Below are 27,088 nucleotides of genomic sequence, written 5' to 3'. Positions count from 1 at the left end.
CATGCTTCATCTCACTAGCTCTTCGGGTCACCTAACATTCTCTTTTTTCATAGGGGCAGGAGTCATACTAAGGTAAATATTTATCCCTTCTATGATTCTACTATTTATCTTCTGAAATTTTTGAATATTCTAGTATTCATATCTGATTGTACTATTCTAGAGTGCACCATATTGGTGTCTCACAAGGAGAATTATTACCACGTTTTTCACTATCCTTCGCAAATGTTAGCTAATGATAACAATTCATACATAATTTTGGGTTACTCTAACCCCAGCTGGATCCTAATATCCCATCCTTCTCTTAAACTATATATGTTAGCTCCCATATGGCATAACTGAGATGGGTGTGGCCAATTATACAGACCTTTGTTACTATTGAAAGTAACTCAAAATGCTTATATTTCTCTTCCTGAATTGCAAATAATGATAATCTTCATTAGCTGGGTACCTCGTACTCTTTTTCAAGTTGCTTCTTTTACTTATTGAAACTTGTATCCACCTCCTGATTCTCTTGTCGCTCTTTACCATATGGGTGGATAGATATTCATGCCTTGGGGCTCCTTATCAAGAAGCTCACACATCTTAGTATACACATGATCTGCTGAAGACCTAACATTTACGCATCATAATCACGATGCAAAATCAAGTTCTTCTGATCAACTCTTCCACAGCCACATTCAATCTCTTACTAACTATCTTTCTGGATGTAGGTATCGTTGTATTACGAATAAAATAGAATTTAGGAGTTTGACTTCATACAACTGAGATCTACCACACGATCTAGAGTTAGAAGTAAAAGTGACAGTCTTAAATGCCCTATAACATCCTGCTTATAAGTGTAGTGCACAACACACCCATAAAAAGACTCTACTAGATACGGATTGTAGACTACCTAGGATAGAACTGCTATGATACCACTTTTCTCATGACCCAAACCGATGGGCCGCGACGGGCACCCAGTGCCTTACTCAACCGAGTACCTAGGTAACGTATCTTACTTATCATACTATCATGGGTAAATGAGTCAGAAAGGTCGTCATGAGATAACCAGGATCAGTTTGAATAGCTCTATGAATCATGAAACATTTATAATGCCATGCATATGGGTATAAATATTATATCATGCATAGGTATAAACGTACATAACATCATCTAGCCTCTGAGGGCATCCTATCATATCAACTGGGCCTATGTGGGTAAAATCATCAACGTATTCTAGTTTATCAGGTGGTGGTACGTATATAATGCCATAACCTTTCCCCATACAGCATATACATATAATATATGCATATATAATGCCATCGGGTCATGGGTCAATGTACATATATAAATGAATGCAATGTATAAGAAGTAAGTCAATAAGATCTCTCGTGATGTCTTAAGATCAATATGCCTTTGATTAATATCATAAAATAAACTTTATCAACTTGCGTATCTTCTGATACCCGTGAACATATGATGTAATAATAGGATACATGGGGAATCAAGAACATAGGCACCCCTAGTACTTCTAAGAATAGAGTCATTTGTGAAAGTTTTGCGTTTGCTTGTTTCGTTTGTATCATATGGATCATTCCAAAAGGAAAGAAGAGATAGCCTTAACATACCTTATCACAATCTGTCCAATGACCACATTGAACTTGTCTCGTCGCACTTTAATCTACAACAACGATAATAATACTATCATTAAGCTACGAATGATGCAACTATTATACAACAAATGACAAGCTTATTTTATATTAAAACAGGCAGCATCTCTCCTGTTTTCCTTGCTTACACCAAGTCCATCAAAACAACAAGAATACATACTACCTTCAACTATATACCTTCCGCACCACAACACACTCAACATCCCAACAACAAAAATAATTCTACACAACAACAAGGGCACAAATGTCACCAGCGAAACTACTATTTAACACGACGAGCGTCAAGCTTAGATTGGAACCAAACCCCAACTCTTTTTCCCATATCCCCTGTACTTACAACACCATCAACATGTACATCATATAAACATATATATATAAACATATATATTTACATGATATTCCAACCTTATATCCATCGTAAAAGTAACATCAAACAACCCAACAAGATATAACAACAACATGGACAACTTCTAGGTATTGTGTGGTTGCTTCTTCTCCTATTTACAATATGCTCAACATATTTACAACCAAAACAGCAATAAGAATATTATAACCAAGATATTTTCCACGATTCTCAGCCATATGAAGTCATATACACGACTCAAAAAGAGTTCAATAGGAGACAACAACTTCTTATACAACTTCAAGTTCTCTTGTAATTCTTCATCCAAATAACTTAACCAACACATAGATAAGCTTAAGCCTAAGAAATAGGATGTTATACATACCTTAAATAATCAGAAAAAACTCGAACCAAAGCTTCCTTTAGCTTACAAGCACCCTTAAATCCATCACAACACCATAGAGACTCTCTTCTTCACTTAGGCTAACCTTTGAGGTTAGGTTTAGGTAAAATCCCCTTGGATTCAACTTGGAACCTTGGAGAACTATTATAGCGGTGTTGAGAGAGTTTGTGATATCCTTGGTCAAAAATGACAAAAAATGAGCCGCCCAACCCCTTTAAAATGTTCAAGGGTCATCCACCGCCTAAGTGGGTCCCATGGGAGCTACTTGCGCAGTCTCGTAAAAACGCGAATATCTATCTACTCTAATGTTATATCGACAAACGGTTTAATGTGTTGTAAACTAGACTCGTATACCTTCAATTAGGTATATGTATCATCCCATAAGTACAATTATATTGGGAGAAAAGCTTAGCTACATTTGACCTAATTTTAAGCACATTTATGATTGTAGCTTGTGATGACCTTTGCTAACTTTTATTCCACAACTCGCTTGACTTCAAAATGTAATACACGACTATTATACAACTAAAATAACTCATAACATAACCTCCTTATCATTTTAAGAACCCTAGTTTCACCCTAAAAGTATATGTTTCAACATTCCCAATTTGTCGACATTCGACAAAACTTATTTTTTTCAATTTGCTTAGCTTTTAAGCCTTTCAACCCTATTGGTACTTGTTATACATGATCTTAAAGATTTGTGACCTCCAAAGTAACATGATTAACTTAATTTATGTACTTTAAAATATAATTTCATTGCTGAGCTTATATCAATTGACTTACGATGTACTCTCAAGTATGAAAATTTGGGGTGTAACACTGATGCCTTGAGTCGAATGACGGAGATTTTGGGTAGTTTAGCCTATCTATCGGCAGCAGAGAGGTTGTTAGCATTGGATGTTCAGGACTTAGCCAACCAGTTTGTCAGATTAGATATTTCGCATCCCAGTCAAGTTCTTGCCTGTGTGGTTTCTCGGTCTTCTCTATATGACTGTATCAGAGAGCATCAGTATGACGACCCCCATTTGCTTGTCCTCAAGGACATGATTCAACACGGCGATGCCAAGGAGTTTACTATTGGGAATGACGGTGTGTTACGGATACATGCCGGTTATGTGTGCCCAATGTGGATGGTTTGCGTGAGTTGATTCTTCAAGAGGCCCATAGTTTGCGGTAATCCATTCAACTGGGTGCCGCTAAGATATATTAGGACTTGAGGCAGCACTATTGATGGAGGATGATGAACAAAGACATAGTGGAGTATGTAGCTTGGTGCCTAAATTGCTAGCAGGTGAAGTATGAGCATCAGCGGCCGATAGGTTTGCTTCAAGGACTTGAGATTCCCGAGTGGAAATGGAAGTGTGTCACCATGGAATTCATTGTTGGGCTCTCACGGACTCAGAAAACATTTGACGCGGTATGGGTGAGTGTGGACAGGGTGACCAAGTCGGCTCATTTCATTTCGGTAGTGACTGCCTATTCTTTAGAGCAGTTGGCTCAGGTTTATATCTGCGAGATTGTCCGACTTCATGGTGTGCCAGTATCCATCATCTCTAATCGGGGTATGCAGTTCACATCACGTTTCTAGAGAGTTGTACAGTATGAGCTAGGCACACGGGTTGAGTTGAGTACAACATTTCACCCTCAAACAGACGGACAGTCTGAGCACACTATTCAGATATTGGAGGATATGCATCATACTTGCGTTATGGATTGCAGGAGTTCTTGGGATCAGTTCTTGCCACTTGCGGTGTTTGCCTACAACAACAGCTCTCGAGTGTTCAGATAGTTCCTTATGAGGCTCTATATGGGATACGGTAGTCGGGAGAGTCTAAGTTATTAGGCACAGATTTGGTGCGAGATGCCTTGATGAAGGTCAAGATGATCCAGGATCGGCTTCGTACAGCCCAGTCTAGATAGATGAGTTATGCGGATCGGAAAGTTTGTGATGTTGCATTCATTGTTGGAGAGCGGGTCTTTCTCCAGCTTTCACCTATGAAGGGTGTGATAAGGTTCGGGAAAAAGAGCAAGTTGAGACCTAGGTATATCGGACCTTTTGAGATCCTTGAGAGGATTGGATAGGTGGCATCAAGCTTGCTTTTCCACCTAATTTATCTGTGGTTCATCCAGTGTTACATGTATCTATGCCCCCGAAAGTATTATGGTGACATGTCTCATGTTCTAGACTTCAGCACAGTCCAATTGGACGAGGATTTGACTTATATTGAGGAGCCTGTGGCTATCTTGGACCGACGGGTCCGAAAGTTGAGATCAAAGAATATTGCATCAGTAAAGGTCCAGTAGAAGGGTCATCCGGTCGAGGAGGCGACCTGGAAGACCGAGCATGACATGCGGAGTCGTTATCCTCATCTATTCACCACTCCAGGTATATCCTTATGCACGTTCGAGGAAGGAACGTTTGTTTTAAGAGGGGGACAATGTAACGACCCGATTGGTTATTTTGTATAATTTCTCCCCGTTACGCCTTTTTATGCTTTACACATATGTGTTTATGATCTTCTAACTTGCGGGGTTGGTTAGTTTTGTTCCAGGAAGTTTTCGGGTTAATTTGGACCATTTGATTCTTGACTTAAAATTTTGAATTAGAAATATTGACCAAACTTTAACTTTTGTGAAAATGACCCAAGAACTGTGTTTTTATGGCTCTAATTGCTTTGTATCGTGATTTCAGACTTGGTTGTATGCCCGAAATTGATTTTGGAAGTCTGTAGGTTGATTTGTGTTGATCTGCCGAAACTTGGCAATTTGAAGTTAAAATGTTTGACCGTAGGTTGACTTTAAGCTATGGAGCTCAGAATTTGATTTTGGGACTTGGAATAGGTCCGTTATGGTCTTTAGAACTTTTCTACAAAATTTGGTGTCGTTTGGAGTTGATTTGATAGGATTCGGACGTTTAGTTGTAACTTTAGAAATTCTTGAACTTTACTTTGAAATTCATGCATTTTAGTGTTTGATTCGTAATTTTAGATGTTATTTTTGTGTTTTGATCGCGCGAGTGAGTTCGTGTGATATTTTTAGACTTGTGAGGAGGTTTGGTTGGGAGCCTCGAGGGCTCGGATAAGTTTTGGACATGTTCCTGAGTGGTTTGGACAAAAATTGCAAAAATCTAGTATCTGGTGTCTGGTGCTCTGGTGTCGCAATTGCGAACACCAGGGTCGCATTTGCGAAGGTTACAGAATTGGGGAAGTTGTCGCAAATGTGACATCCCCATCGCATTCGCGAAGGCAACATAGTTTGGGCAAAATTCGCAATTGCGAAGTCTTTCTCGCAAATGCGATGATGCATAAGGTTGTCAGGGTTTGCATATGCGAGCCCTGGCTCTCAATTGCGAGGGTTCACAAAGGGCTGGGAGATGGGATTTTTGAACTCATTCTCTCATTTTTGAATTCCTAGACTCGGTATGAGGCGATTTAGAGAGGGAATTTTCACCTACAAACCTTAGGTAAGTGTTTCTAATCTATTTCTAACAATATTCTATCAACATATCTTAGATTTTAACATCAAAATCATGTGAATCAAAAGTGAAACTTTGTCAAATTTTTTAAAAATAAGAAATTGAGTTTGAAGAGTCGATTTGGACTCGGATTTTGAAACTAATCACATATATGAACTCGTTGGGTCATGGGTATACGGAATCTACCATTGGACTCGGGTTTTGACCAGGTAGGCCCCTGGTTGACGTTTGTTGATTTTTTGGAAAAAAGTGTAAAGATCTTAGCTTTATCTATTACAATTGAATTCTCTATCATTGTTTGATGATATTAAGTCGATTTTGATTAGATTTGAGCCGTGTGGAGTTTGATTTTAAGGAAAACTTTATTTTCGAGTGTTGATTTGGCCTAGTTAAGGTAAGTGTCTTGCCTTACTTTATGTGGAAAACTGCCCCTTCGGATTGGTATTGTTCGATTCAATTGTGTTAAGTGAAATCCATGTACGCAAGGTGACGAGTGGGTACACGGGTTGTACGTGGTATTTGACCGATTTATGCTACTTAGACTATTTTTATGCTTTAATTGATATGTCGTATCATATCTTAAACTCTCCTATTCAATCTATTCTTACTTTTGTTAGTCTATCCTTACATGTCTTAAGTGATTTCGTTAACACTTGTTCTACCTCCTAATTGATAAATTGATCTCATGCTTTAGTTTAACTTATTGCCTCTTTTATTATTACATGTTATATATTTATTGTTGATTATCATTATTTGAAGTTTTTATACATGTGACCTCTTTCATTATTGATTATCATTATTTGAAGTCATTATACATGTTATCTCTTTCATTGTTGATTATCATTAGTTGAAGTCATTGTTCATGTTACCTCTTTCATTATTGATTATCATTATTTGATGTTATTTTTCATGTTATTTCTTTCATTGTTGATTTCCTTTATTTGAAGTCATTACTACACGTTATCTCTTCCATTGTGAGTTATTCTTATTTAACATTGTGGTTATATATTGTCTCTCATTGTTGAGTTATTGACATTAAAGTTGTGAAAGCCATTATCACGTTGAGACGAGATTGTTATTGTTGAAACATCTTCCTTTTTGAACATTTTACATTCGTCGTTGTTATCGATATTCTTGTACCCGTTGTGGTGGAGCCATGGGCTATTGTTGTAAAAATATTAATATTGTGGATTATTGGCAAATTGTGATATATGGGCACTTGTGGTGCGAGTTGTTATTGTAATGTGATATTGATGCGCATGTGGAGGTATAAGGCTTGGGGTTGATGTGCATGCGGCGGTATAAGATGGGACTTATGTGCGTGTTGCTTGTAGGGAAACTATCTAAAGCCACGCGGCGTCATACGGTGGGCTAAAGTGCGTGTAGCTATTTTGGAAAAACTATTTTTTAAAATCTATTTCAAATGTAAGGCTCAAGCAGCGGTATAAGAAAAGATTGTGATTGAAATTGTGTAATGTGAATACGAGGCGTTACCTCAGTGGTAATTCTTATTGTACACGAGGTGGTACCTCGTTATGTTATTTTGTTGTTTATCTCATGTTGCAAAGAGCTTTTAGCGGGAGTGTTCGTGTTGTTTTGTTCTTCTTTGTTCTAGCAGTTGTTGTCCGTATATGATCATATTGGTTCTCTTCAATTGCTTCTTTTATGTATTCACATGTTTAATTTCCGGTATTAGTTCACGTTATTATCTTGTTTCGCATCAGTTATTTCTCTACTTTTCATTATTTATCCTTACTACATTTCCATACTGCTTATTTACATCCTAGTAGGTGTCTTGACCTGGCCTCGTCACTACTCTACCGAGGTTAGGCTTGACAGTTACTGGGTACCATTGTGGTATAATCATACTACACTTCTGCATATTTTTTTGTGCAGATCCAGGTACGTCTGCTCGTTTCGGACGCTAGAGTTGATTTGAGTTGCAGCTGTGGAGACTTCAAGTTATACCTGCTCCACGTCAGCAGGCTTCGGAGTCACCTTTCCTATTTTGCTTCCTGTTGTATTTCTTTCAGACAGTGATGTATTAGATATCCTAGTTTTGTTCTATAGAGCTTATGACTCCGTTCCACAGTTCTTGGGGATTTTATGGTTGAGATTCTATTTTTCAGAAGTTTATATTAGTTATTCAGCTTTGTTTTAGTATTTTGATGATTATATCTGCCAAGTTATTCTTATTTGTCAGGCTTATCTAATCGTAAAGATTAGGTGCCAGCACGATATCCTACGGAGAAAAATTGGGGTCATAACCGTGGAAGAATACTATTCTACCAGTAGACGATTGATGCTTGTCGGTTTAAGACTTTTATTTTTTATTTATACTCTTTAATCACGTTTTTACGCAAAAATAATCGACTGATGTTGGTCGGTTTTACTAAAAAATAAAATTATCAACCAAAATCGATTGATTTTTTTAAAATGATTTGGCAAAAAACCGATTGAAATAAACCAGTCAATTTCGCTCGGTTTTTTAATATTAATTTTAATTTATTTTAAATAAAGGACCGACCGAAATTAGCCAGTTTCTTGAAGAAGAAAAAATTCGGTACACATTCCTGATTGAATTGGTCGAAAAATAATTTCACATTTTAGCGCAAAAAATATCAATCGAATTCGGGTTTTGGAAAAAACACTTGATAAAAAATGTATTTTCAAAATACCGACCAACTTCGGTCAGTTTTTCAATCGATTCTTTAGTTGAAAAAATGCACTTTTTTTAGTAATGTAGCAAGCATAGTAATTCAAAGTGTAGGAAAATTGCTAGAATTCAATAGGATTGGTGAACCGGTCATAACTCTAGAATACTCATTTCTGCTGAATTAAACTCTCAACAACAATTCTCCACTGTCATAATTTTATTGCTTATTTAATTTCTACTTAGTAGATTAGAATTCAACTTGGGTGAACTTGACTAGATAACGAATTTTAGTTGAATTAATAGATATTTAATGATAAGTCTACGTGGATTAGATATTCGACTCTAAGTTACTATATTATTTGTTTATGACGTACCTTTGAGTTGCATTTGGGAGAAATACCAGAAAATACCAAAGATAAAATCAATTTTTATGGGGATAAGGCAGTGGGAGCCACAGCGGTTTGCGAGAATGTTCAAAAAATATGTACCAACTCAACAAATTATTGTTACAAATTCACCTCTCTTCTAGATGCTTCTAGTGTGGCTCACATATTAGGTAATAAATTGTTTATCTTGTCTCCCAAGTAAATAATATATCAGACAATATTTTATAGTTATGATATGGTAGTTTCTTTTATGGAAGGAAACTATTAATTATGAGTCCTAAGATAACCGTATTTTATGGAAGAAATTTATAGGGCTAAAGTATTTGTCTAAGAGTCCATAGCTTATCTATAAATACGCTTGTGACTCCATCAGTCTGGCATCCAATGATAGGCACATGCTAGAAGGCTCTCCAGGTTTTCTACTAAAGATTCAAAGGCGATTTTGTGCAATGCTTGAACAACGTGGCTGAACGTACGTTCCTATTAATATTCCGCCCTGCAGGCTCTGTGTGTATTCGAATTTCAACATGTGATATAGCCTACCTTTAGCTGTGTGTTCAGTGTCTAGTTTTGCCGACGGTGGTTAAAAATATAATTTACCATCCTATACTGACATTTCTGCAACAACTAATTCGTAACACGGAAGCGAACTTTTGTTGATAGATTAATCTTTAGTTTTGGTTCCGAGTATATTGTTGTTAACTGCCGTATGTATGAACTTTTGATTTCACGTTTTAAGAACAAGGGGTAGAAATCTTTGTTTATTCTGGTGATCCAAGAAAGATCTAGATGATTTATTTGGTGGGTGTTTTCGTCAGTTATGATCGATCTATACATGTTTTAGTTGTTCTCTTTTCTGTAATAGCAGTTACTTGGTTTTTTTTTTTTGGTAAGAGGGAAAACCCGCAGCCGTTATACAATCTCTGCCCTGTGTAATATATTGACAATTAATTGAATTGTCTTATTAGTTCACTATTTTGAATCGCAAAATATTAGATATGTTGTAAGAATATTTCCTACAAGTTTGAATGAACTTTGTGCATTTGTATGACAATTAGAGATCAATTAATGTAATATGAACAGAAGAGGTTGGTAAACCCACGTGATCAGACAATGAAACTATTGATGTTGTCTCTTTAGTTATCATAAGAGCTTTTGATTCTTGTGTATTTGCATATTTGGCTATAAGGAAATAATTTTTACTTTTAAATTATGGAAGCGTTTTGTTTTTGCTTGCCATAAGTTATTGTTTGCATATGCTTGTCATGTGTTTGGTGTTTAGCGAGATCGTGCACTCCATATTATATTAGTGTTAAAGTTTAACAAGTTATAAATTGAAACAGTATGTTTTACTGAAATATGTTGTTAAAGTTTCGCTGCCATTTTTTTACTTGATTCTTATAAATTTTTAATTAATTATAAGAATCATATTCTAGTGTTGGGATTCTGATAAGCATTATGCTTATGTAACGTGTATACCCATAATGATTCTAATCAACATTCGGTTTAGTTGATTATTTTGACAAATCATTGTGAGATGTCATTTTTTGAGTATCCACTGCATCTTGATTACTTGATATAAAAGGAACTAAGTTATTTTATCACATAAAGCTTGGTGACTAAAATTAAAATTATAATGACATCTATTTAGTCCAGTTATCTTATAGAAATGGTAACTCGGCCCTACAGGGAAGTAATCATTTTTGTGAGATTAATTAAAATGTGATAGTAAACTTTTAAGTTAAAAATTATCTTATGCCCATATGTACATACTAATTTCTATGTATTTTGGTTTGCTAGTCTAATAAAGTAAAGTAATAACTTTGCATGGGTTGCAACCTCTGCCTACACGAGGGTCTAGAATTTACTTAGAATCGGTTTTTATGCGATTCACCTTTGATGGATTAAAATTCATAATTTATGTATGTTTTCCTTATTTTGCAGTCTTTACAGCTTTTCTTACCGCTATTTTTAATAAAAATGCTTGAATTCCAATGCTTTCTCGTGACAATTAAGCTGAAGAAGGAGAAAGTACTTCTCACTTTAGGGTGCTCGGATCTGGACCTGGCACTCCGTATGGAAGAACCACTTATTCCCACGGAATTAAGTACGCTAGTTGCTAAGGCTAATTATGAGCGGTGGAAGCGATCTAATCACTTAAATTTAATGCTTATAAAAGCCCACATAAGCCAACGCATTAGGGGTTCTATTCCTAATAGCGATAAGGTCAAAGCTTACATGAAGGCTATTAATGAACATTTCGTAAACTCTGACAAGGCATTGGTCAGCACCCTTACGAAGAGGCCCTCAAGTATGACTTTTGACAGAAGTCGTACAGTGCGTGAGCACATTATGAAGATGAGAGACATTGCTGCTAAACTCAAGTCCTTTGAGGTTGATATATCCGAACCATTTCTTGTACATTTCATTCTCAACTCACTTCTTGCAGAATTCAAGATTTCGTATGACACACATAAGGAAGGATAAATGGTCAATCAATGAACTGTTCACAATGTGTATTCAAGAAGAAGAGGTTGAAGCATGAGACACCGAAAGTGTTAATAAGGTGACTCATAGTACACTACAAGAAAATCACTTATTACATGGGAATTTTGCTAAGGATTATACAGGAAAATTCACAAGAAACTTAGTTTCCTGCGGAATTTCTTTTCGAAAAAATTTCGATGGAAAAACCTTCGTAGGTAATTATTAGCTGCGAACCTTAAAAATTCCCATGTAAATTACTTGGGATTTTAAATTCACATGTAGATTACTTGCGAATTTTTCCATAGGAAATTTCAAATATTCGCATTAAATTTTTGGTAAAAAGTTAATGAAACTTAGGAGTTTTTTTGCGGAGTTTGATAGCAAAATAGTTGCAAGTTAAAATCCCCATGAAAATTTCAAAGTGCATATGTTAAACTTTTAGACAAAAATCTAAAATTACCATCATAGTATTTTTATATACTTTTATTAAATCAACTCTTCACTATTTGAGAACCAACTATATTATTTTTAATCTTTACTAATTACTAATATTTATATGTACGTGTGAACACCGCCCATTGCACCAATTATTATTATTTAGTAGAATATTTACATCCTTAATAATTTCTCAATTATTTAACTTGGTCACATTGGACCACAACACAAGAACTCACAGCTAGCATTGCCCATGTATTGTCACTCCAATATACTCATTATAAAGTACAAAACTTTATAAGTTCTGGCCGATGTGGGACTGTCCCAACTGCCACTTCTATAGTACTATTTACTTTATTCAATAGTGCTTACTACTTATTTATTTTTGTTTTGTAAAAGGAGGCATTAATTAAGGATCTTCATAAATCAAATAAAACACTATTTTCCAAGTAATAGCAAATTACATTTGTATTACTTTTAATTTTAAGACATTCTTAGTTATTTTTCAAATTTTTATTTATATTTCTCGAATAACATATTAATTTCTTTTTCTATATAAAAATAATACTTTAATTAACAAGAATTAAATATATTCTGCATGATAATTAGTAAGAATTATTTTACTAATCGTAATAAAGTATACGTTATTAAGTTATTTTAATAATTATTGGATTTAATTAAGAGATGATGTTAGAAAGTAGAATCATAACATCATTCGATCGATACTGACAATCTCAAATTATATCATTTGACATACTATAATTGAATTTTATATATTTAAATACATGATAAAAAATGGCATACATAAGATAGAAAGTTAATAAAAATAAGTTATATTTTTATAAATATAACATAATTTTTCTCTGCTTAGAAATTAAACTTAAAAACTTTTCAATCATTTAGTTACATTTAGTATATTTTCTGATGATATTAGTAGAAATATGTTAAATGTAATCGAATCTAAGCTTTATTAAGTATGTCCTCTATATCAACCATATTAAATTTTAAATTCTTAAAATAATTAACATTGTGATAAAGAATTTTTTATTATAACGGACTATGTTATGCGTAATGACTTATATGCTCAAGCCAAACATATATACATCATTAAGTTTTATATAGGATCAGCATTTATACATTTACCTACACAAAAATCGACAAAATATAACAGATAAAATCAATTCTTATGGCTATTTTTTACATATCAAATTTTTGCAACTTTAAAAAAATATAATTCTTAAATTAAAAAATAACATCTTAAAATTTTAAATAATATTTTTAAAAGTATTTAAAGAATTTCAAAGTAAAATATGTAGTTATAAAATTCACAAGTAAATTCTCAAGTATTATATATCCAATTAAAATAACAACAATAAATTTTCTACCTAAATCCTAAGAACAAATCCCCAATAAAAGTCGTATCATGAAATACTCAAGTAAATTCTCAAGAAACAATCTTCTCCTAAATAAGTAAATCTAGGTAATTCCCGAGTTATATCAATAAATTTCTAGAATAAATTACAATAATAAAATTCCCATGTAATTCTCCCAAATAAGTAAATCCCAAGAAAAAAACTCTAACTAAATTCACATCAACCAAATCTCTAGATAATTTTCCAAGAAAAAGAATTTCCAGGTAAATCCCTAAAAAGATATCCCTAACGAAAATCGCAGTAATAACATCCCCATGTAATTCCACAGCTAAGAGAATCCCCTGGTAAATCCCCAAGAAATAATCCCCACCTAAATCCGCAACAACAATATCCCTAGGTAATTTTTCAAATAACCAAATGCCCAGGTAAATCCCCAAGAAAATAGCCCCAGCTATATTCACACGTAGAGTTACCTAGGGATTTTCCGTTAGATTAACGTATGATTTTCACCCATTTTCTTTGTTTGTTTACCTGCAAATTTTCTTACGAAAATGTACTTGCTGATTTATTTTCCCAGATAATTTTCCAAGTAATATTTTGGCGCATAATGGCGCCAAAGTTACCCACATATTTTTCTAGGAAAATAGTTTTCGCAGATAAAATATTTTAAATTTAGGAATTTTAATTTTTCCCATGAAAATCCGCAGGTATTATCTGCGAATCAAATCCCCAGGTAATTAACAATTTTCTTGTAGTGGTAAGAGAAATGCAAAGAAAGGAAAAAGTGCTACCACGAAGAAGAAAAGCACATTTGACAAAGATGCTTGCCATTTCTGTAAGAAAAAGGGACACTGGAAGAAGGATTGCGTGAAATACAAGAAATGGCTTGAGAGAAAAAGGTAATTTTACCTTTGTATGTTATGAATCTAATTTTACTGAAGTTTCTGATAATACATGATGGATTGATTCTGGTGCTATAATTCACATTGCCAAAATCTTTCTAACTCATAGGAAGCCGATAGGAAGTGAACAATACGTTTATTCTGGCAATAGAACGCGTTCACGTGTGGAAGGCGTGGGGACTTATAGGCTGATTTTGAAGAATGGTTTTCACTTACATTTAGATTTTTTTTTGTTCCAAAATATTCTAGAAATTTAATTTCTCTTTCAAGACTATCGATTAGTGGATATGATTTGAATTTTCGTTATCCTTCTGTAAAACTTTTGAAAGATAATAAAGTTATTTGTTTTGAAATTTATATAAACTTGATCTAGACCCCACATTTAAATGCAATATTTTAACATTGCATGACAAAGAAATTGGCAGTAAGCGATATATTATCAATGAGAACTCATCAAGTCTTTGGCACAAAAGATTGAGACACACCTCTATTGGTAGAGTCGAAAGGTTGGTTAATAATGGAGTTCTAAAAGCTCTTGATTTTTCTGACTTTGCGACTTATGTGGACTACATAAAGGGTAAGCAGACCAACAAATCAACTAAAGGTGCCAAAAGGAGTTCTTAATTGCTTGAGATCATGCATACAGACATATGTGGACCTTTTTCTACCCCTTGCTTGAATGGCGAGAGATATTTTATCTCATTTATTGATGGCTATTCAAGATAAATGTATCTTTATTTTTTGTTTAACAAACCAGAAGCACTTGATGCTTTTAAAGTCTACAAATTAGAAGTAGAGAAATAAACTGGTACTCAAATCAAAATTGTAAGATCTTATAGGGATGGCGAATATTATAGTAGGTACACAGATAAGGGACAAGTTAAGGGTCCATTTACTGAGTTCCTTGAAAGTGAAGGTATAATTGCCCAATATACTATGCCAGGAACATCGCAACAAAATAGTGTGTCAAAAAGAAGGAATCAGACACTAATGGTCATGGTAAGAAGCATGATTAGAAGATCAAGTTTACCTTTATCCTTATGGAGAGCCTTAAAAGTGTTGTGTATATTTTAAATAGGGTTCCATCCAAGGTTATCCCCAAAACACCTTTTGAACTATGGAAAGGATAGAAATCTAGTTTAAATCATTTACACATTTAGGGGATGTCCAACTGAAGTGAGAGTTTATAACCCACAACTAAAGAAGTTGGATGAAAGAACAATAAGTGATTATTTTATAGGTTATGCGGTTAACTCTAAGGGATTTAGGTTTTATTGTCCTTCTCATTCTCCTAAAATTATTGAGGCTAGAAATGCTAAATTTCTTGAGGAACATGAAGAAAGTAGGAGTGGTTTGACTCAGAAGGTGGAACTTGAAGAAATAAGGAAACCATTTGTCGTACCTTTTATTTATTGTGAACTTGAATGTTGCTCAGAAAAATTCTCATGAATTGTCTGAACAACAACAAGTTCAAGAGCCACCACCACTTGAGAAGCCACATGAAGTTCAATCTATTTTACCCGAACCCACTGATGAAGAGTCTGAACCAGAGGGAGTAAGAAAATCCTCAAGAGTTCGAAAACCAACAATTTCTAGTGACTATGCCATGATAGGTTCCAAATGGGTCTTTAAAACTAAAAGACACTCATCTAGTAATATCGAACGATATAAAGCCAGACTTGTAGCTAAGGGTTTTACTCAAAGGGAAGGTATTGATTATCATGAAACCATCTCTCCAGTATCAAAGAAGGATTCATTAAGAATAATCATGGCATTAGTAGCTCATTTTGATTTAGAGTTACATCAAATGGATGTGAAAACAACATTCCTGAATGGAGATCTTGAACAGGAGGTATAGATGCGTCATCCTGAAGGATTTAGTGATAAGGACAAAAGCCACCTTATTTACAGGTTGAATAAATCCATTTATGGGCTAAAGCAGGATTTTCGCCAATGATATACTTTTCATAATGTTGTTTCTTCATTTGGATTTACGGAGAACATGATTGATCAGTGTATATACCTTAAGATAAGCGGGAGCAAATATATTTTTCTAGTCTTATATGTGGATGATATTTTGCTTGCAAGTAGTGATTTGGGGTTGTTGCACGAGACTAAACAATTTCTTATCCAAATTTTTGAGATGAAGGATATGGGTGAAGCTTCTTATGTCACCGGCATAGAGATTTACAGAGACATATCCCAAAGATTACTTGGACTGTCTCAAAGGGATTACATTGAAAGAATTCTGGAAAGATTCGGGATGAGGAACTGTTCACCTATAGCAACACCCATAATTAAAGGTGACAAATTCTCATTGAATCAATGTCCACAAAATGCATTGGAAAAGGAGCAAATGAAAGGCGTTCCCTATGCTTCGCTTGTTGGGATCCTTATGTATGCCCAAATCTGCACTAGACCTGATATTGCATTTATGGTAGGAATGCTTGGTAAATATCAAAGTAACCCTGGTCTTGATCATTGAAAAGCTGGTAAAAGAGTTTTGAGATATTTGCAAGGAACCAAGGATTTTAAGCTCATATATAGATACTCTGACTCATTGGAGGTGATTGCATATTCAGACTCTAATTTGGGTGGATGCAAAGAAACTGGTAAATCCACTTTAGGATACATTTTTCTTCTTGCTGGAGGTGTTGTGTCTTGGAGAAGTGTCAAGCAAATAATTATTGCAACGTCCACTATGGAAGCTGAATTTATAGCATGCTATGGAGCTACATCATAGACGTTATGGTTGAAGAACTTTATTTCCGGCCTTAGGATTATCGATTCTATTTCAAGGTCATTGATAATCTTCTATGACAATTCAGCTGTAGTGTTCTTTTTTAAGAACAATAAAAGTCACAGCCGAAGCAAGCACATCGACATAAAGTACTTGATGGTTAGAGACTATGTGAAGAAACAATATGTGAGTTTTGAGCATGTTAGTACTACTTTGATGATTGTTGATCCTATGACTAAAGGTCTGCCGGCTAATATTTTCAAGGATCATGTAACCCATATGAGGCTTAGTAGCTCAATTTAGTCTTACTTTGCTCTCTATCAGTTTGTCTAGACATTTTTTATTTTATTTTGATATACATGACAATGCACACTTTTGGGTTTTCATGTATTATTTGTGATAATTGGATTGATATAGTTGGACTCTGAATGACTTATATTAAGTTTATTCATAAAGTTGTTAGACACTTTGTTAGAATATATTGTGCATTGTAATACATGGAAGGAAGTGTTAGTTTAAAAGCATGACCGCCATGATTCATGTAATAATATATTCTAGTTAAAGTGATTGTTGCATAAAGTTTAGTTGAGTGATAAAGTCTATGATCAGATTATTATGTTTATCTCTCATAAAGAATTTTCTTATTTTAATATGTGGGCCAAGTGGGAGAATGCTAGAAATTTACAATCTCTTCTGGAGACTTCTAGTGTGACCTACATATTAGGTAATAAATTATTTACCTTATCTCCCAAGTACATAATATATCAAATAATATTTTATAGTTATGTATATATAGTAGTTTCTTTGATTGAAGGAAACTATTAATTATGAGTCCCTAGAGTAACCGTATTTTATGGAAAAAGTCCCTAGGGTAACCGTATTTTATAGAAAAAGTCCATTGGGCTAAAGTATTTGCCTAAGAGTCCCTAGCCTACTTATAAATATGCTTGTGACTCAATCAGTCTGACATCCTACGATAGGCATAGGCTAGAAGACTCTCTAGATTTTCTGCTAAAGGTTTCAAAGGCCCCTACGATGCTTAAACAACATGGCTAAATGTACGTTCCTATTAATATTCCGCTGTGTAGGCTCTGTGTGTATTCGAATTTTAACAATCTTACCCCGCTCAAACATTTAACCGCCCTACAATTAGATTGTGTGATCCAGACCAAAAGCCCAAAACTGAACGAAGAAGATCAAATGTTTTACTTGTATTTAGTAGAAGAACTCCGATCAAATTCTAGATCTCTTAATTACAGAGATTTACACAGTGCAATACTGCAATCAGGATCTAATTTACAATCTTCATTTCTGAAATCAAGTAATAAATTAATAAAAAATATCGCGAGTGCGTCTGTTATCTACCCCATCTTTCTGATTTTTGTGCCAGTCTAAACAGACTTCTTTTTGCAATGCGCTAGGAAAAATTCCTTCACTTAGTCCCTGTGCAAGATTTTGTTAATTCTATAGACTTGTCGTTCTTTTCTCAAACGAAAATTCTCTTGATCCAGCAATGGTGATCTCATGTTGGTCGCGATCCTCTTGTGGCAGGGGAACCACTTGTGACGAACTAGGCCCAATAACTTCTGGCGAGTCATGTTCCAAGTGACCAAGTTGAATCTGGTGCATGTAGGACGACGATGAGCCATCACCCTCCTGGTAAAACCGGGAGGGTGAAGGGGAGCCGCCCTCATTGTCCCAGTGATCAGCATGATCATAGTTTGATCTACGAGGCGAGTTCTGTAGGCTGCCCATATCGCTCCTGTAATGACTGCGCAACAAATGGACAGGTGACATGCCATGAGAGGGTGTTCCTGGCCTGCTTGACATTGGTGTCACTGTATTTGAATGCTTGCTTTGATCCTTAATGTGTTTCTTTGCTGTGTGGTGCCAGTTCTTCAATGCTGTTGCTACTTTTTCATTGAATATGGTTGGTTTCATGTTTGAACCCATCTGTATTCATAATTATACCACATTTGAGCATTTCGTTCCAAAGAATATAAACAAGAGTTTAAGTGCTATATGACTGACTGTGTGCAAAATATTTTCATAATCAGTTACTTAAAATGATTACATGTAAATCTGTTGATGAGCACTAATTGTTAATTTAGAATAATTGATAAATAACTTATTATAACATGAAAAGCTACACTGATAATGTAACAATTATGGTGTATGTAACTTAAATTCTATGAAATACAACACTCATTTCTTGGTAGGTAGCTATTTATGAGATTGAGCCGGTCAAAACTAATAAAAGATACTCCCTCCGTTTCAATTTATATGAACCCATTTGACTGGGTACGGAGTTTAAGAAAAGAGAGAAGACTTTTGAACTTGTGGTGTAAAATGAAGCACACATATTTTGTGTGGCTATAAATCATTGCATAAAGGTAAATTGTTTCCAAATAAGGAAAGAAGTCATTCTTTTTGACACGGACTAAAAAGGAAATAAGTTCACATAAATTGAAACGGAGGTAGTATATAATATTCAAGATTTATATGACAAGAATTCTGAAATTGTATTCAGTTCATTACCTGTGTCACGAGAGCATAAAGAGGAAGGGTGACATAACTGCAAAGAATCTGAATGAGAACCCTGCTCATAATATCATTGTAAATGTTATGAATTGAAGAGGTGATAAGAAAAAGAAGTAATGAAGAACTGATTATTTATATAAAAATCCAATAAGAAATAGAAGCAAAAGCCAAACAGCAAATGATAAAGAGTCCTTACCCCATAGATATTCTGATGACGATATCCTCAGTATGGTCGTGATAACAAGATTTCAGCCCGAACTCATACTGATATTACTCAAAAGAAAGAAAAGAAAGATTCGGTTATTAGTTTTCTTTTCCTTCTCACTTTTTAAATTTCATTGCTTCTTTTGCAATAATTTGGTTTTAAAAAACACAAAAAGTTTAGCAATACTGGCAATAGGAAAAAGTTGGTGCATAGTACGTGCTTACCCAAGTCCAAGCAAAGAAGGCCAATTGAAAAGCATTCTGCATTCATTCACAAGAAGTAAATAAAAACCATTAAGATGAGCCATAAGAGAGCTAAATGTATAAGTATTTGACTAATATTTAGCATTCACAACCTAAAGAATATTTACTTATTTTACAGGTAATTATTCATAATTGATGAAAATATTAACATGACAACTAAAGCAACTAACCTTCTATAAAAGATGAATTTGAACAAATTGTGTAAAATTTATTTGCATTGTCAATGAATATAACATTAATCTAATTGATAGTTGGATTTTACGTAGGTGCACTGATAATTTAAATAAGTTTTACATTAGTAGTACTCCATATTTTACTGTTTTAATAGGTTAACTACTTTATTTTATACTAGGTAATTAAGTTTCATTTTAAGCAGTTGCATATAATTATCTTATAGCTGATTTGATAGTATAGAATTTTTTGATTAAAAAACAATTAGTTACCTGAAAGAGGACAAAATTAATGAGATAAAGAATGAGACGAGGACGGTTGAACCAAAAAAGGTGATCCCCAGGCTGAACGACAGGGACTCCTTTCACTACTTCTCCTCTTTCATGAATCCTTAGTCCCATCTTTGTTATAATCACTTGTAGCTTGGTCCCTACTAATAATATGACCTGCATTTTATTCGCCACCCTTTAAATTTCCATCATATAATTATAAATAAAGCACATATTTTTGGTATGAGACCAAAGAAAACTAAGTAAAAAATAAATGTGTAAACTTTGAAAACAGATAGATGATGTGAAAAAAAGTTAATTGAAAGATATGTACTTGGGAACTACAACTTACAATCAAGGGGATGAATGGTAGCCAGAGATAAGAGTACCAGCCTGTCCACAAATAGTAATGCCATGTATTAGTCAAATCTAATCGCAATTAAGGAATGATTGACACAGCTTGAGAATTAAAGTAATTGTTTCTACACCTAGATATACACTTGCAATACATCATTACACCTATTTATAAGACTATCAATATTTTTGATATAGTCATGGATCTCGAAGAATATAGGAGTATATATATATACCCCACCGCTTCATTCCATTGCTCTATCATAAAAACTTTGATCAGTCGCCTAAACCTGCCTTTCTTTCTTCGCCCGGAGGGGTGACACAATCACTAATAAATCTCTCAACGGGACCCTCTGTGTGCATGTGTGTGTGATAATTTAGGATATCAACCGCTAGTGAACATGATAATTTTTATTTTTTATTGACAGCTACATATTGTCATGTTTTGCTGGACTATTTGATGAGCTAATAGATAAGTATTGAGATTACTAACTTGAAAAATAAAATAATTTACCCACTATAACATATGAATTAAAATTTATATATCAATAACTTGAACATTCTTTCCATTATCGATATATATATATATATATTAAAAATTTATGTGTAGTAGTTTACCATGAGTATTGAAGAGTAGGAATAGCACAGCGAGAAACCATATTGGGGGACTGAGAAAAGCATAAAAGATAAAAGTAAACTCAAAAGATTAGCATAACATAACATAATAACCTAAATAATGTAAAATATTATTAAGTTAAAACTTAAAATTGAAGGCTAAAATAACCTGATCCCTACGACCACTTTGAAATCTTCTTCGAGTGATCGTTTGATGTACTTCCGGAAATCGAATTTGTGGTCGCTCTGAGGTGCTAAATGCGCCTGATTATATTATAGCAAATTAGTAAAATAAATATAATTAAAAATAAAAGTTTTTGTTAAGAATACTTTGTATGGTGATATTCCACGAAGAATAAACCTAAATAGTCATTCACCCAACTTAAATTAAATATAGTTGGGCAATATATATATATATATATATATTGCCCAACTATAATTTATGTATAATATGTGTTTAACAGTGTAAAATTAGCATATAATTTATGTATATCGGATTTACCGTTTACATTTTATTTTCAAAATTTAATGACGAGAATAACTAAATACATATCTATTCTAGTTTTGTTTTTCATGCGTGAAACTAAAAACAAATGAAGATGAAATTACCGTGATAAATCCATGTCTTAGGGTTAAGTAATCAACTTTTGGGACAGATCTTACGAATTGTCTGAAGAAACAAATCTGCAAAAAAGGCCAAGTGAAAATTAAGAAAAAAAAGAATATCTAGCTTATTATCTTGTTTTAATTAGGCTTGTTGGGGGCAGCCTGAAACAGAGAAGCGAAAGTGATGGAGATGCAGAGGCAGAGCTACAATCTAACTACCGGTTAAATATATAGAAATTTTACTTAGAATCCAATAAACTATTATTTTTTTTAAATATAGAATCCATCAACTCAAATTCTGGATTGTCTCTGTGGAGACGGCCAAGTCGCCTAAGTCTGACTACAATTTTTATAAATTTTGAGAGCAAATGTAATTTGTGTATACAGTGCATCAGATGTGAACATCAACCAAAGGTATTCGGAAACGACTAGTTAAAAGAAATTTCAACCAAAAGATAAAAAGTTACAGGAAACTTGCTTTTACGAGGTATATTTTTCATGTATTTGAAGTCAAAGTCAAACTAAGTTGCTTCTTGAAAAAGTAAGGATAATTGAAAAATATAGCAATTATTCATTGAATAATCCTAGGCTATCTAATACTGTATAATGTTCTCTCTTTCCATGTCTGTAAGTTTCTTAAACAATTAAACCCATAAAGTTTGGGGTAAACGTCTATATTTGTCATTTAATAATTCTTGACCTTTCATTTAACATCAATAAACAAGACCTTTATCATTAAATATTTAGGTAAAAAAGATCTAGGATTATTCCATACAGATGTTTAAAGAAAGTATTTTTTTAATCTGAATAACTGCAAACTCAATCGTTTAAATTAAAATAATCAACAAATATTTAATATACACGTGTAATTCATGTGTAATATAATCGTGTATTGCCCAAAAAGGATATAATTAATATACTCTAATATTATAAAGAATATTTCATTATCTTTACTCATTTGATTTGTTAACCGTTGTTATCTTTTTAGGCATGATTTGACAATGTAAAACTTTTTCTATCCATTGTCAACGTATAATTAAGAAGTTAAACTCAAAAAAAAAACAAAGAAAAAGTAATGGAGATTAAAATATGCTTACAATCCAAAGTAGGACAGGATTTTTGGTCCAAAAACTCAAGTGCCTTCTCCCAAACGATGTCTCTCGTGTAAACCGAAACCTCTCAGGATCTGTCATTCATGTAAGATAACGTCAATGTCAGATTTAACTTTTTCTAGAATCTTTTAATTTTCTAAATGTACGTGAAAAAGACATAAAATATTTTCTATTCACATATGAACGTTAAAAAGAAATTGAGTTTTCTTTTACCGTGAGTAAAATGGTACTCAGCTGTTTTGGTTTCGTTTTCCCATGATTTCCAACTTCTCATCTGAAAATTAAACAAATTCAAAAAGAAAAAAAAAAGTGAAACGAATTTGAGAGAGACTTTTCTTCGATTGGTTTTTTGGCCTTTTACCCGTGAGAGAGCTAAAAACTCATTTTCTTAAGGCTTACGATATTTAAAAAGTGTAAATAATAAAGTACCTTAGCATTTCCCAAAGCCAAAGTGAGAATACAATAGAGAACGTGAAAAACAGCCAGCACAAAGATGAAAATGTGTAGTTGATGAATACCATCGGCAGACACAAATGGTACTTTTCCCTGAAAATAATAAAGTAGAAAGAATTTATGTTCTGTTCAAAGTAAACACGTTGTGCATTTTTTTACAAGTAACTTTTTTATTTATTATAAATATTAATTACTAATCAAAAAAGAATAATAAGTTACTTATTAACTATAACAAGCTGTTAAGCAATATTGATAGTATAATCTCTTTTTCATTCTATTAGTGTACATAACTTAAATTTTTAAAAGAAAAACATCCTGGGAAAATTTTTCTTATAAAAAAAAAGAAGAGATTTTCATTTATATCTTGTACGAATGATTGAATATGCTAATCATTCAAGATTTCTCTCATATGTTTTAAATTGTTCAAAGTTGGTAATAATTACTAGAATGAAAAAACAAAAAGGAAATTGAACAACAAAATAGTCATGCCTTGGCTGCGCATTTGTCCTCTCCACCACCAGCCAAAATTCGCCGAACGCTCCCGCCGGCAGCCGCCATAAGAAGTCTCCGGCGGTGTTGCTCAGACGAATCTTCTGAATTAATGTCTTCACCCTTGATTATGTCTTCTTCTTTCTGCTTACTACATGGATGCCATGAATTTCCAATTTTCTCAGATACACATATGTTGGAAATTGGACTTTGTCCTACTGTTAGCAGCAATGATATGAATCCCAGCAGCATTAGCTCTTCAAAAAAAAAAAAAAGGAATTATGGTTAATTAACTTGAAAATTAGCATAAAATGGTGACCAGCAGTGGCGATCCAACCATGGGTTCGCGAGTTCGGCAAAATCAACGTTTCGAGGTTATAAAACAAGCATATAGAGAGAGCTAGATATGCATTTCAGAAATGATGGTGTTTGAATTTTGAATCTGTCACTGATCACAGTTACTACAAAATAGGCTAAAATTTAAAGGAAAGAACCTGCTTTGATCTTTTCAAGTGCTTCAAACAAGGCTCTTTTCTTTTTAGACTTGAACCACTGCAATAAAAAAGAAATAAAAGGAATGAAGAAAGTACGTAAAGATTTATGGCATTTTATTCTGAAATATTGCATGATAAAGTATACCTTTCCAATTAGATGGATGATGTGTTCTATGACAATGGAAATTGCAACTAACACAAAACAAACTGCGGCAACCGCCCACGTCGGCGTTTGCTCCAACGATCTTCCACCTCCACCACCAGCCATTTTTTCTGTTTCGCCGTCTTTAAAAAAAAAACCTGAAACTTCTTCCTTAAGATTGCCTTATAAAGTACTTATAAGAGAGAAATAATAATAAAACCAAGAAAAAAGACGAGCCAGTTTGTCGAAATTAATAATCGAACACAATAAATGCTGCAGGCAATTTATTGCAGTGACATAAGAGAAAAGTGCACAGAAGAATCCTAGTAAGGAGTACAATATGTAGGAACAATAAGGATTCAATTGCTGGGGATTAATGGCAAATGAAATAAGAGAAAAATTGCAAAGAAGAATATTAGGAATGAGTATACGAGGGAAGAATGGTTCAATCAATTAGTAAATTTTTTATATAAGTGGTCGTGAAGAGAAGAGGCAGCAGGCAGAGAAATGACAGAATGAGGTGGATGGCTTTGACTTCAGTGCCGCGTGAGAGAAACAAAGAACAAAAGGATGACTGACGACTCACTTATGCAAGAGAGAGGAATACTTATATTGACCTTTATCTTTCTTTCTTTTTTAAAATTTATTTTTTTCACTCAGAGTCCCGCATATCATCAGGGTCGATTAAATATAAATTCGCGAGAAAAGTCTTATAGCGGGAACAATGTATTCTCTAACAAATGTCACTTCATATTTAAATTTTAAACCCGAAATTATTGATCAAAGATAAAAGACTTCTTTAACATTCCGCCTCAATTATGTTGAGTTATATTGACTTTATCAAACTATACAATTTTCAGACTATTTTAATGTCCAAACATGATTTCAGTTCATTCACGTTGTTATATATAATTAGGCTAGATAAGTACTGCTCAATATAATTATCTAGTCATCATGCGATTTCTATGACTCTCTCTAATAAGTAACGTGATTTGATGAAAGAGGAAACAGATTTATATATGAGTTAGTTATGGACTATGGTAATGTATGTAATTTTCTAGGAGTTAACTTACATGTATTTACCGTGTAAAAATATTTTATATTATTCTTATACTCTCTCCGTTTTAATTTATGTGAACTTATTTTCTTTTTAGTCTATGTAAAAAAAATGACTTCTTTCTATATTTGAAAATAATTTACCTTTATATAATAATTTATAGTCACTCAATATATGTGCTTCATTTTATACAACAAGTTTAAAAATCTTTTATTTGTTCTTAAACTCCGTGTCCAGTCAAATAGGTCCACATAAATTAAAATGGATGGCGTATATTTTTGGTACATTGAGAAAGACTAAGTAAACTTCTTAAAATCTTTCATAAGCTACATTGCTCCGATCATCCGAGAGAAAAAAAAACTCCATTTTCTTAAGCGTATCTTCCCAAGTTAGCAAATTTTCTTCTTGTCTATGACCTTCTGTTTATCCCAAAAATGAGTAACAATTAAATTTGTACGTAGTTTTAAAGATATGTGATTTAATTCAATACGAATAATTAAGAACAACAGGTATATAGGTTAAAAGTAAAATAAATGATCAACCAATCGCAATGTGATGACCAAGCATGATCTTAGGTTGAACAATGGAATTCGTCCTCGATCGGACCTTCGGTACAAGCTCGGTCGCGAACAAAGAAGAGAACAAATGAAGAACACTTTGACTAATAACTAGAAGACAAAATTAAGATTTATTGCTTTGATTTGCGTGCCACAATATGTCAGAATAAAGAAAACCTTTCCCTTTATATAGTAGGAGACTTTTAGTCCTAGTACAAGTCTAAATAAGGTAAATATCTTTATTTTCCGATAAATGTCGATTCGCAGTTGATATCAAACGGGATTCGCGCCGTAATATCCGGTTGAGGGTGAATATTACGATCCCCTACTCGTCATGCATAATCGTTCTCCGCATTTTTCGAGGTCCAGAAACTATACTAGGTCTGAGTCCGTTATTTCACTGTGCCCGATCCCAAGTACATCGTTCATTCCTCCCAAATTTTGATATGAGGGGTCCTTGGGCCTCGATTATAATCACGTCGAGTCGTGCTTCTCCTTTGTTTCCTCATCGGGAAAAACTCTACCCCCGATTTTACCCGTACATAGATAGTTCCCTCGTTTCTCGGAGAGTAAATTTATCGAAGTGACGGGAAGCGATAAATTAACCTTGGTTCCTTCTTCCGTACGCTTCAACCGAGTTGATGGGTCAGTGAAATGTCTCATCAGTCTCGTCGTTCTGACTCTGGATACGTGTCAACCGCCAGTTGACCGTCCCCGATTGCGAAACGTCACACATTGAATACTTTTTTTCACCTTTTTACTTTTCAATTCCATAGCTCCTTAATTTATCCTCGAACTTTTCACTTATTCCTAACCCCTTCAAACCTTCATACATTGTTTTCCAGATCTTCATATTTTCATCTTCAAATCTTCATACTCCTTCAAATTTTCAAATCTGACCTTCAAAT

General features: G+C 33.9%; 1 protein-coding gene across 1 annotated transcript; it reads right to left on the bottom strand.

Moving 5' to 3' along the window:
* Positions 1-18,160: 18,160 nt before the first annotated feature.
* LOC107830024 (MLO-like protein 6) lies at positions 18,161-25,159 on the bottom strand. The gene is made up of 15 exons (XM_075234083.1): positions 24,570-25,159; positions 24,425-24,482; positions 23,931-24,187; positions 23,418-23,534; positions 23,202-23,262; positions 22,974-23,062; positions 21,880-21,954; positions 21,440-21,534; positions 21,274-21,323; positions 20,654-20,694; positions 20,305-20,478; positions 19,823-19,858; positions 19,590-19,657; positions 19,391-19,451; positions 18,161-18,805 (listed from the first exon to the last, which is right to left on the bottom strand). Exons 1-15 carry the CDS (start codon positions 24,690-24,692, stop codon positions 18,317-18,319), a joined length of 1,794 nt encoding a protein of 597 aa, XP_075090184.1. The 5' UTR covers positions 24,693-25,159; the 3' UTR covers positions 18,161-18,316.
* Between the last annotated feature and the right edge of the window lie 1,929 nt (positions 25,160-27,088).

This window comes from Nicotiana tabacum, chromosome 17 (genome assembly GCF_000715075.1).
Source record: "Nicotiana tabacum cultivar K326 chromosome 17, ASM71507v2, whole genome shotgun sequence".
In the NCBI taxonomy this organism is placed as follows: domain Eukaryota; kingdom Viridiplantae; phylum Streptophyta; class Magnoliopsida; order Solanales; family Solanaceae; genus Nicotiana; species Nicotiana tabacum.
Note: the sequence above shows the minus strand (reverse complement) of the source record. Positions and strands in the feature narration are given on the sequence as shown.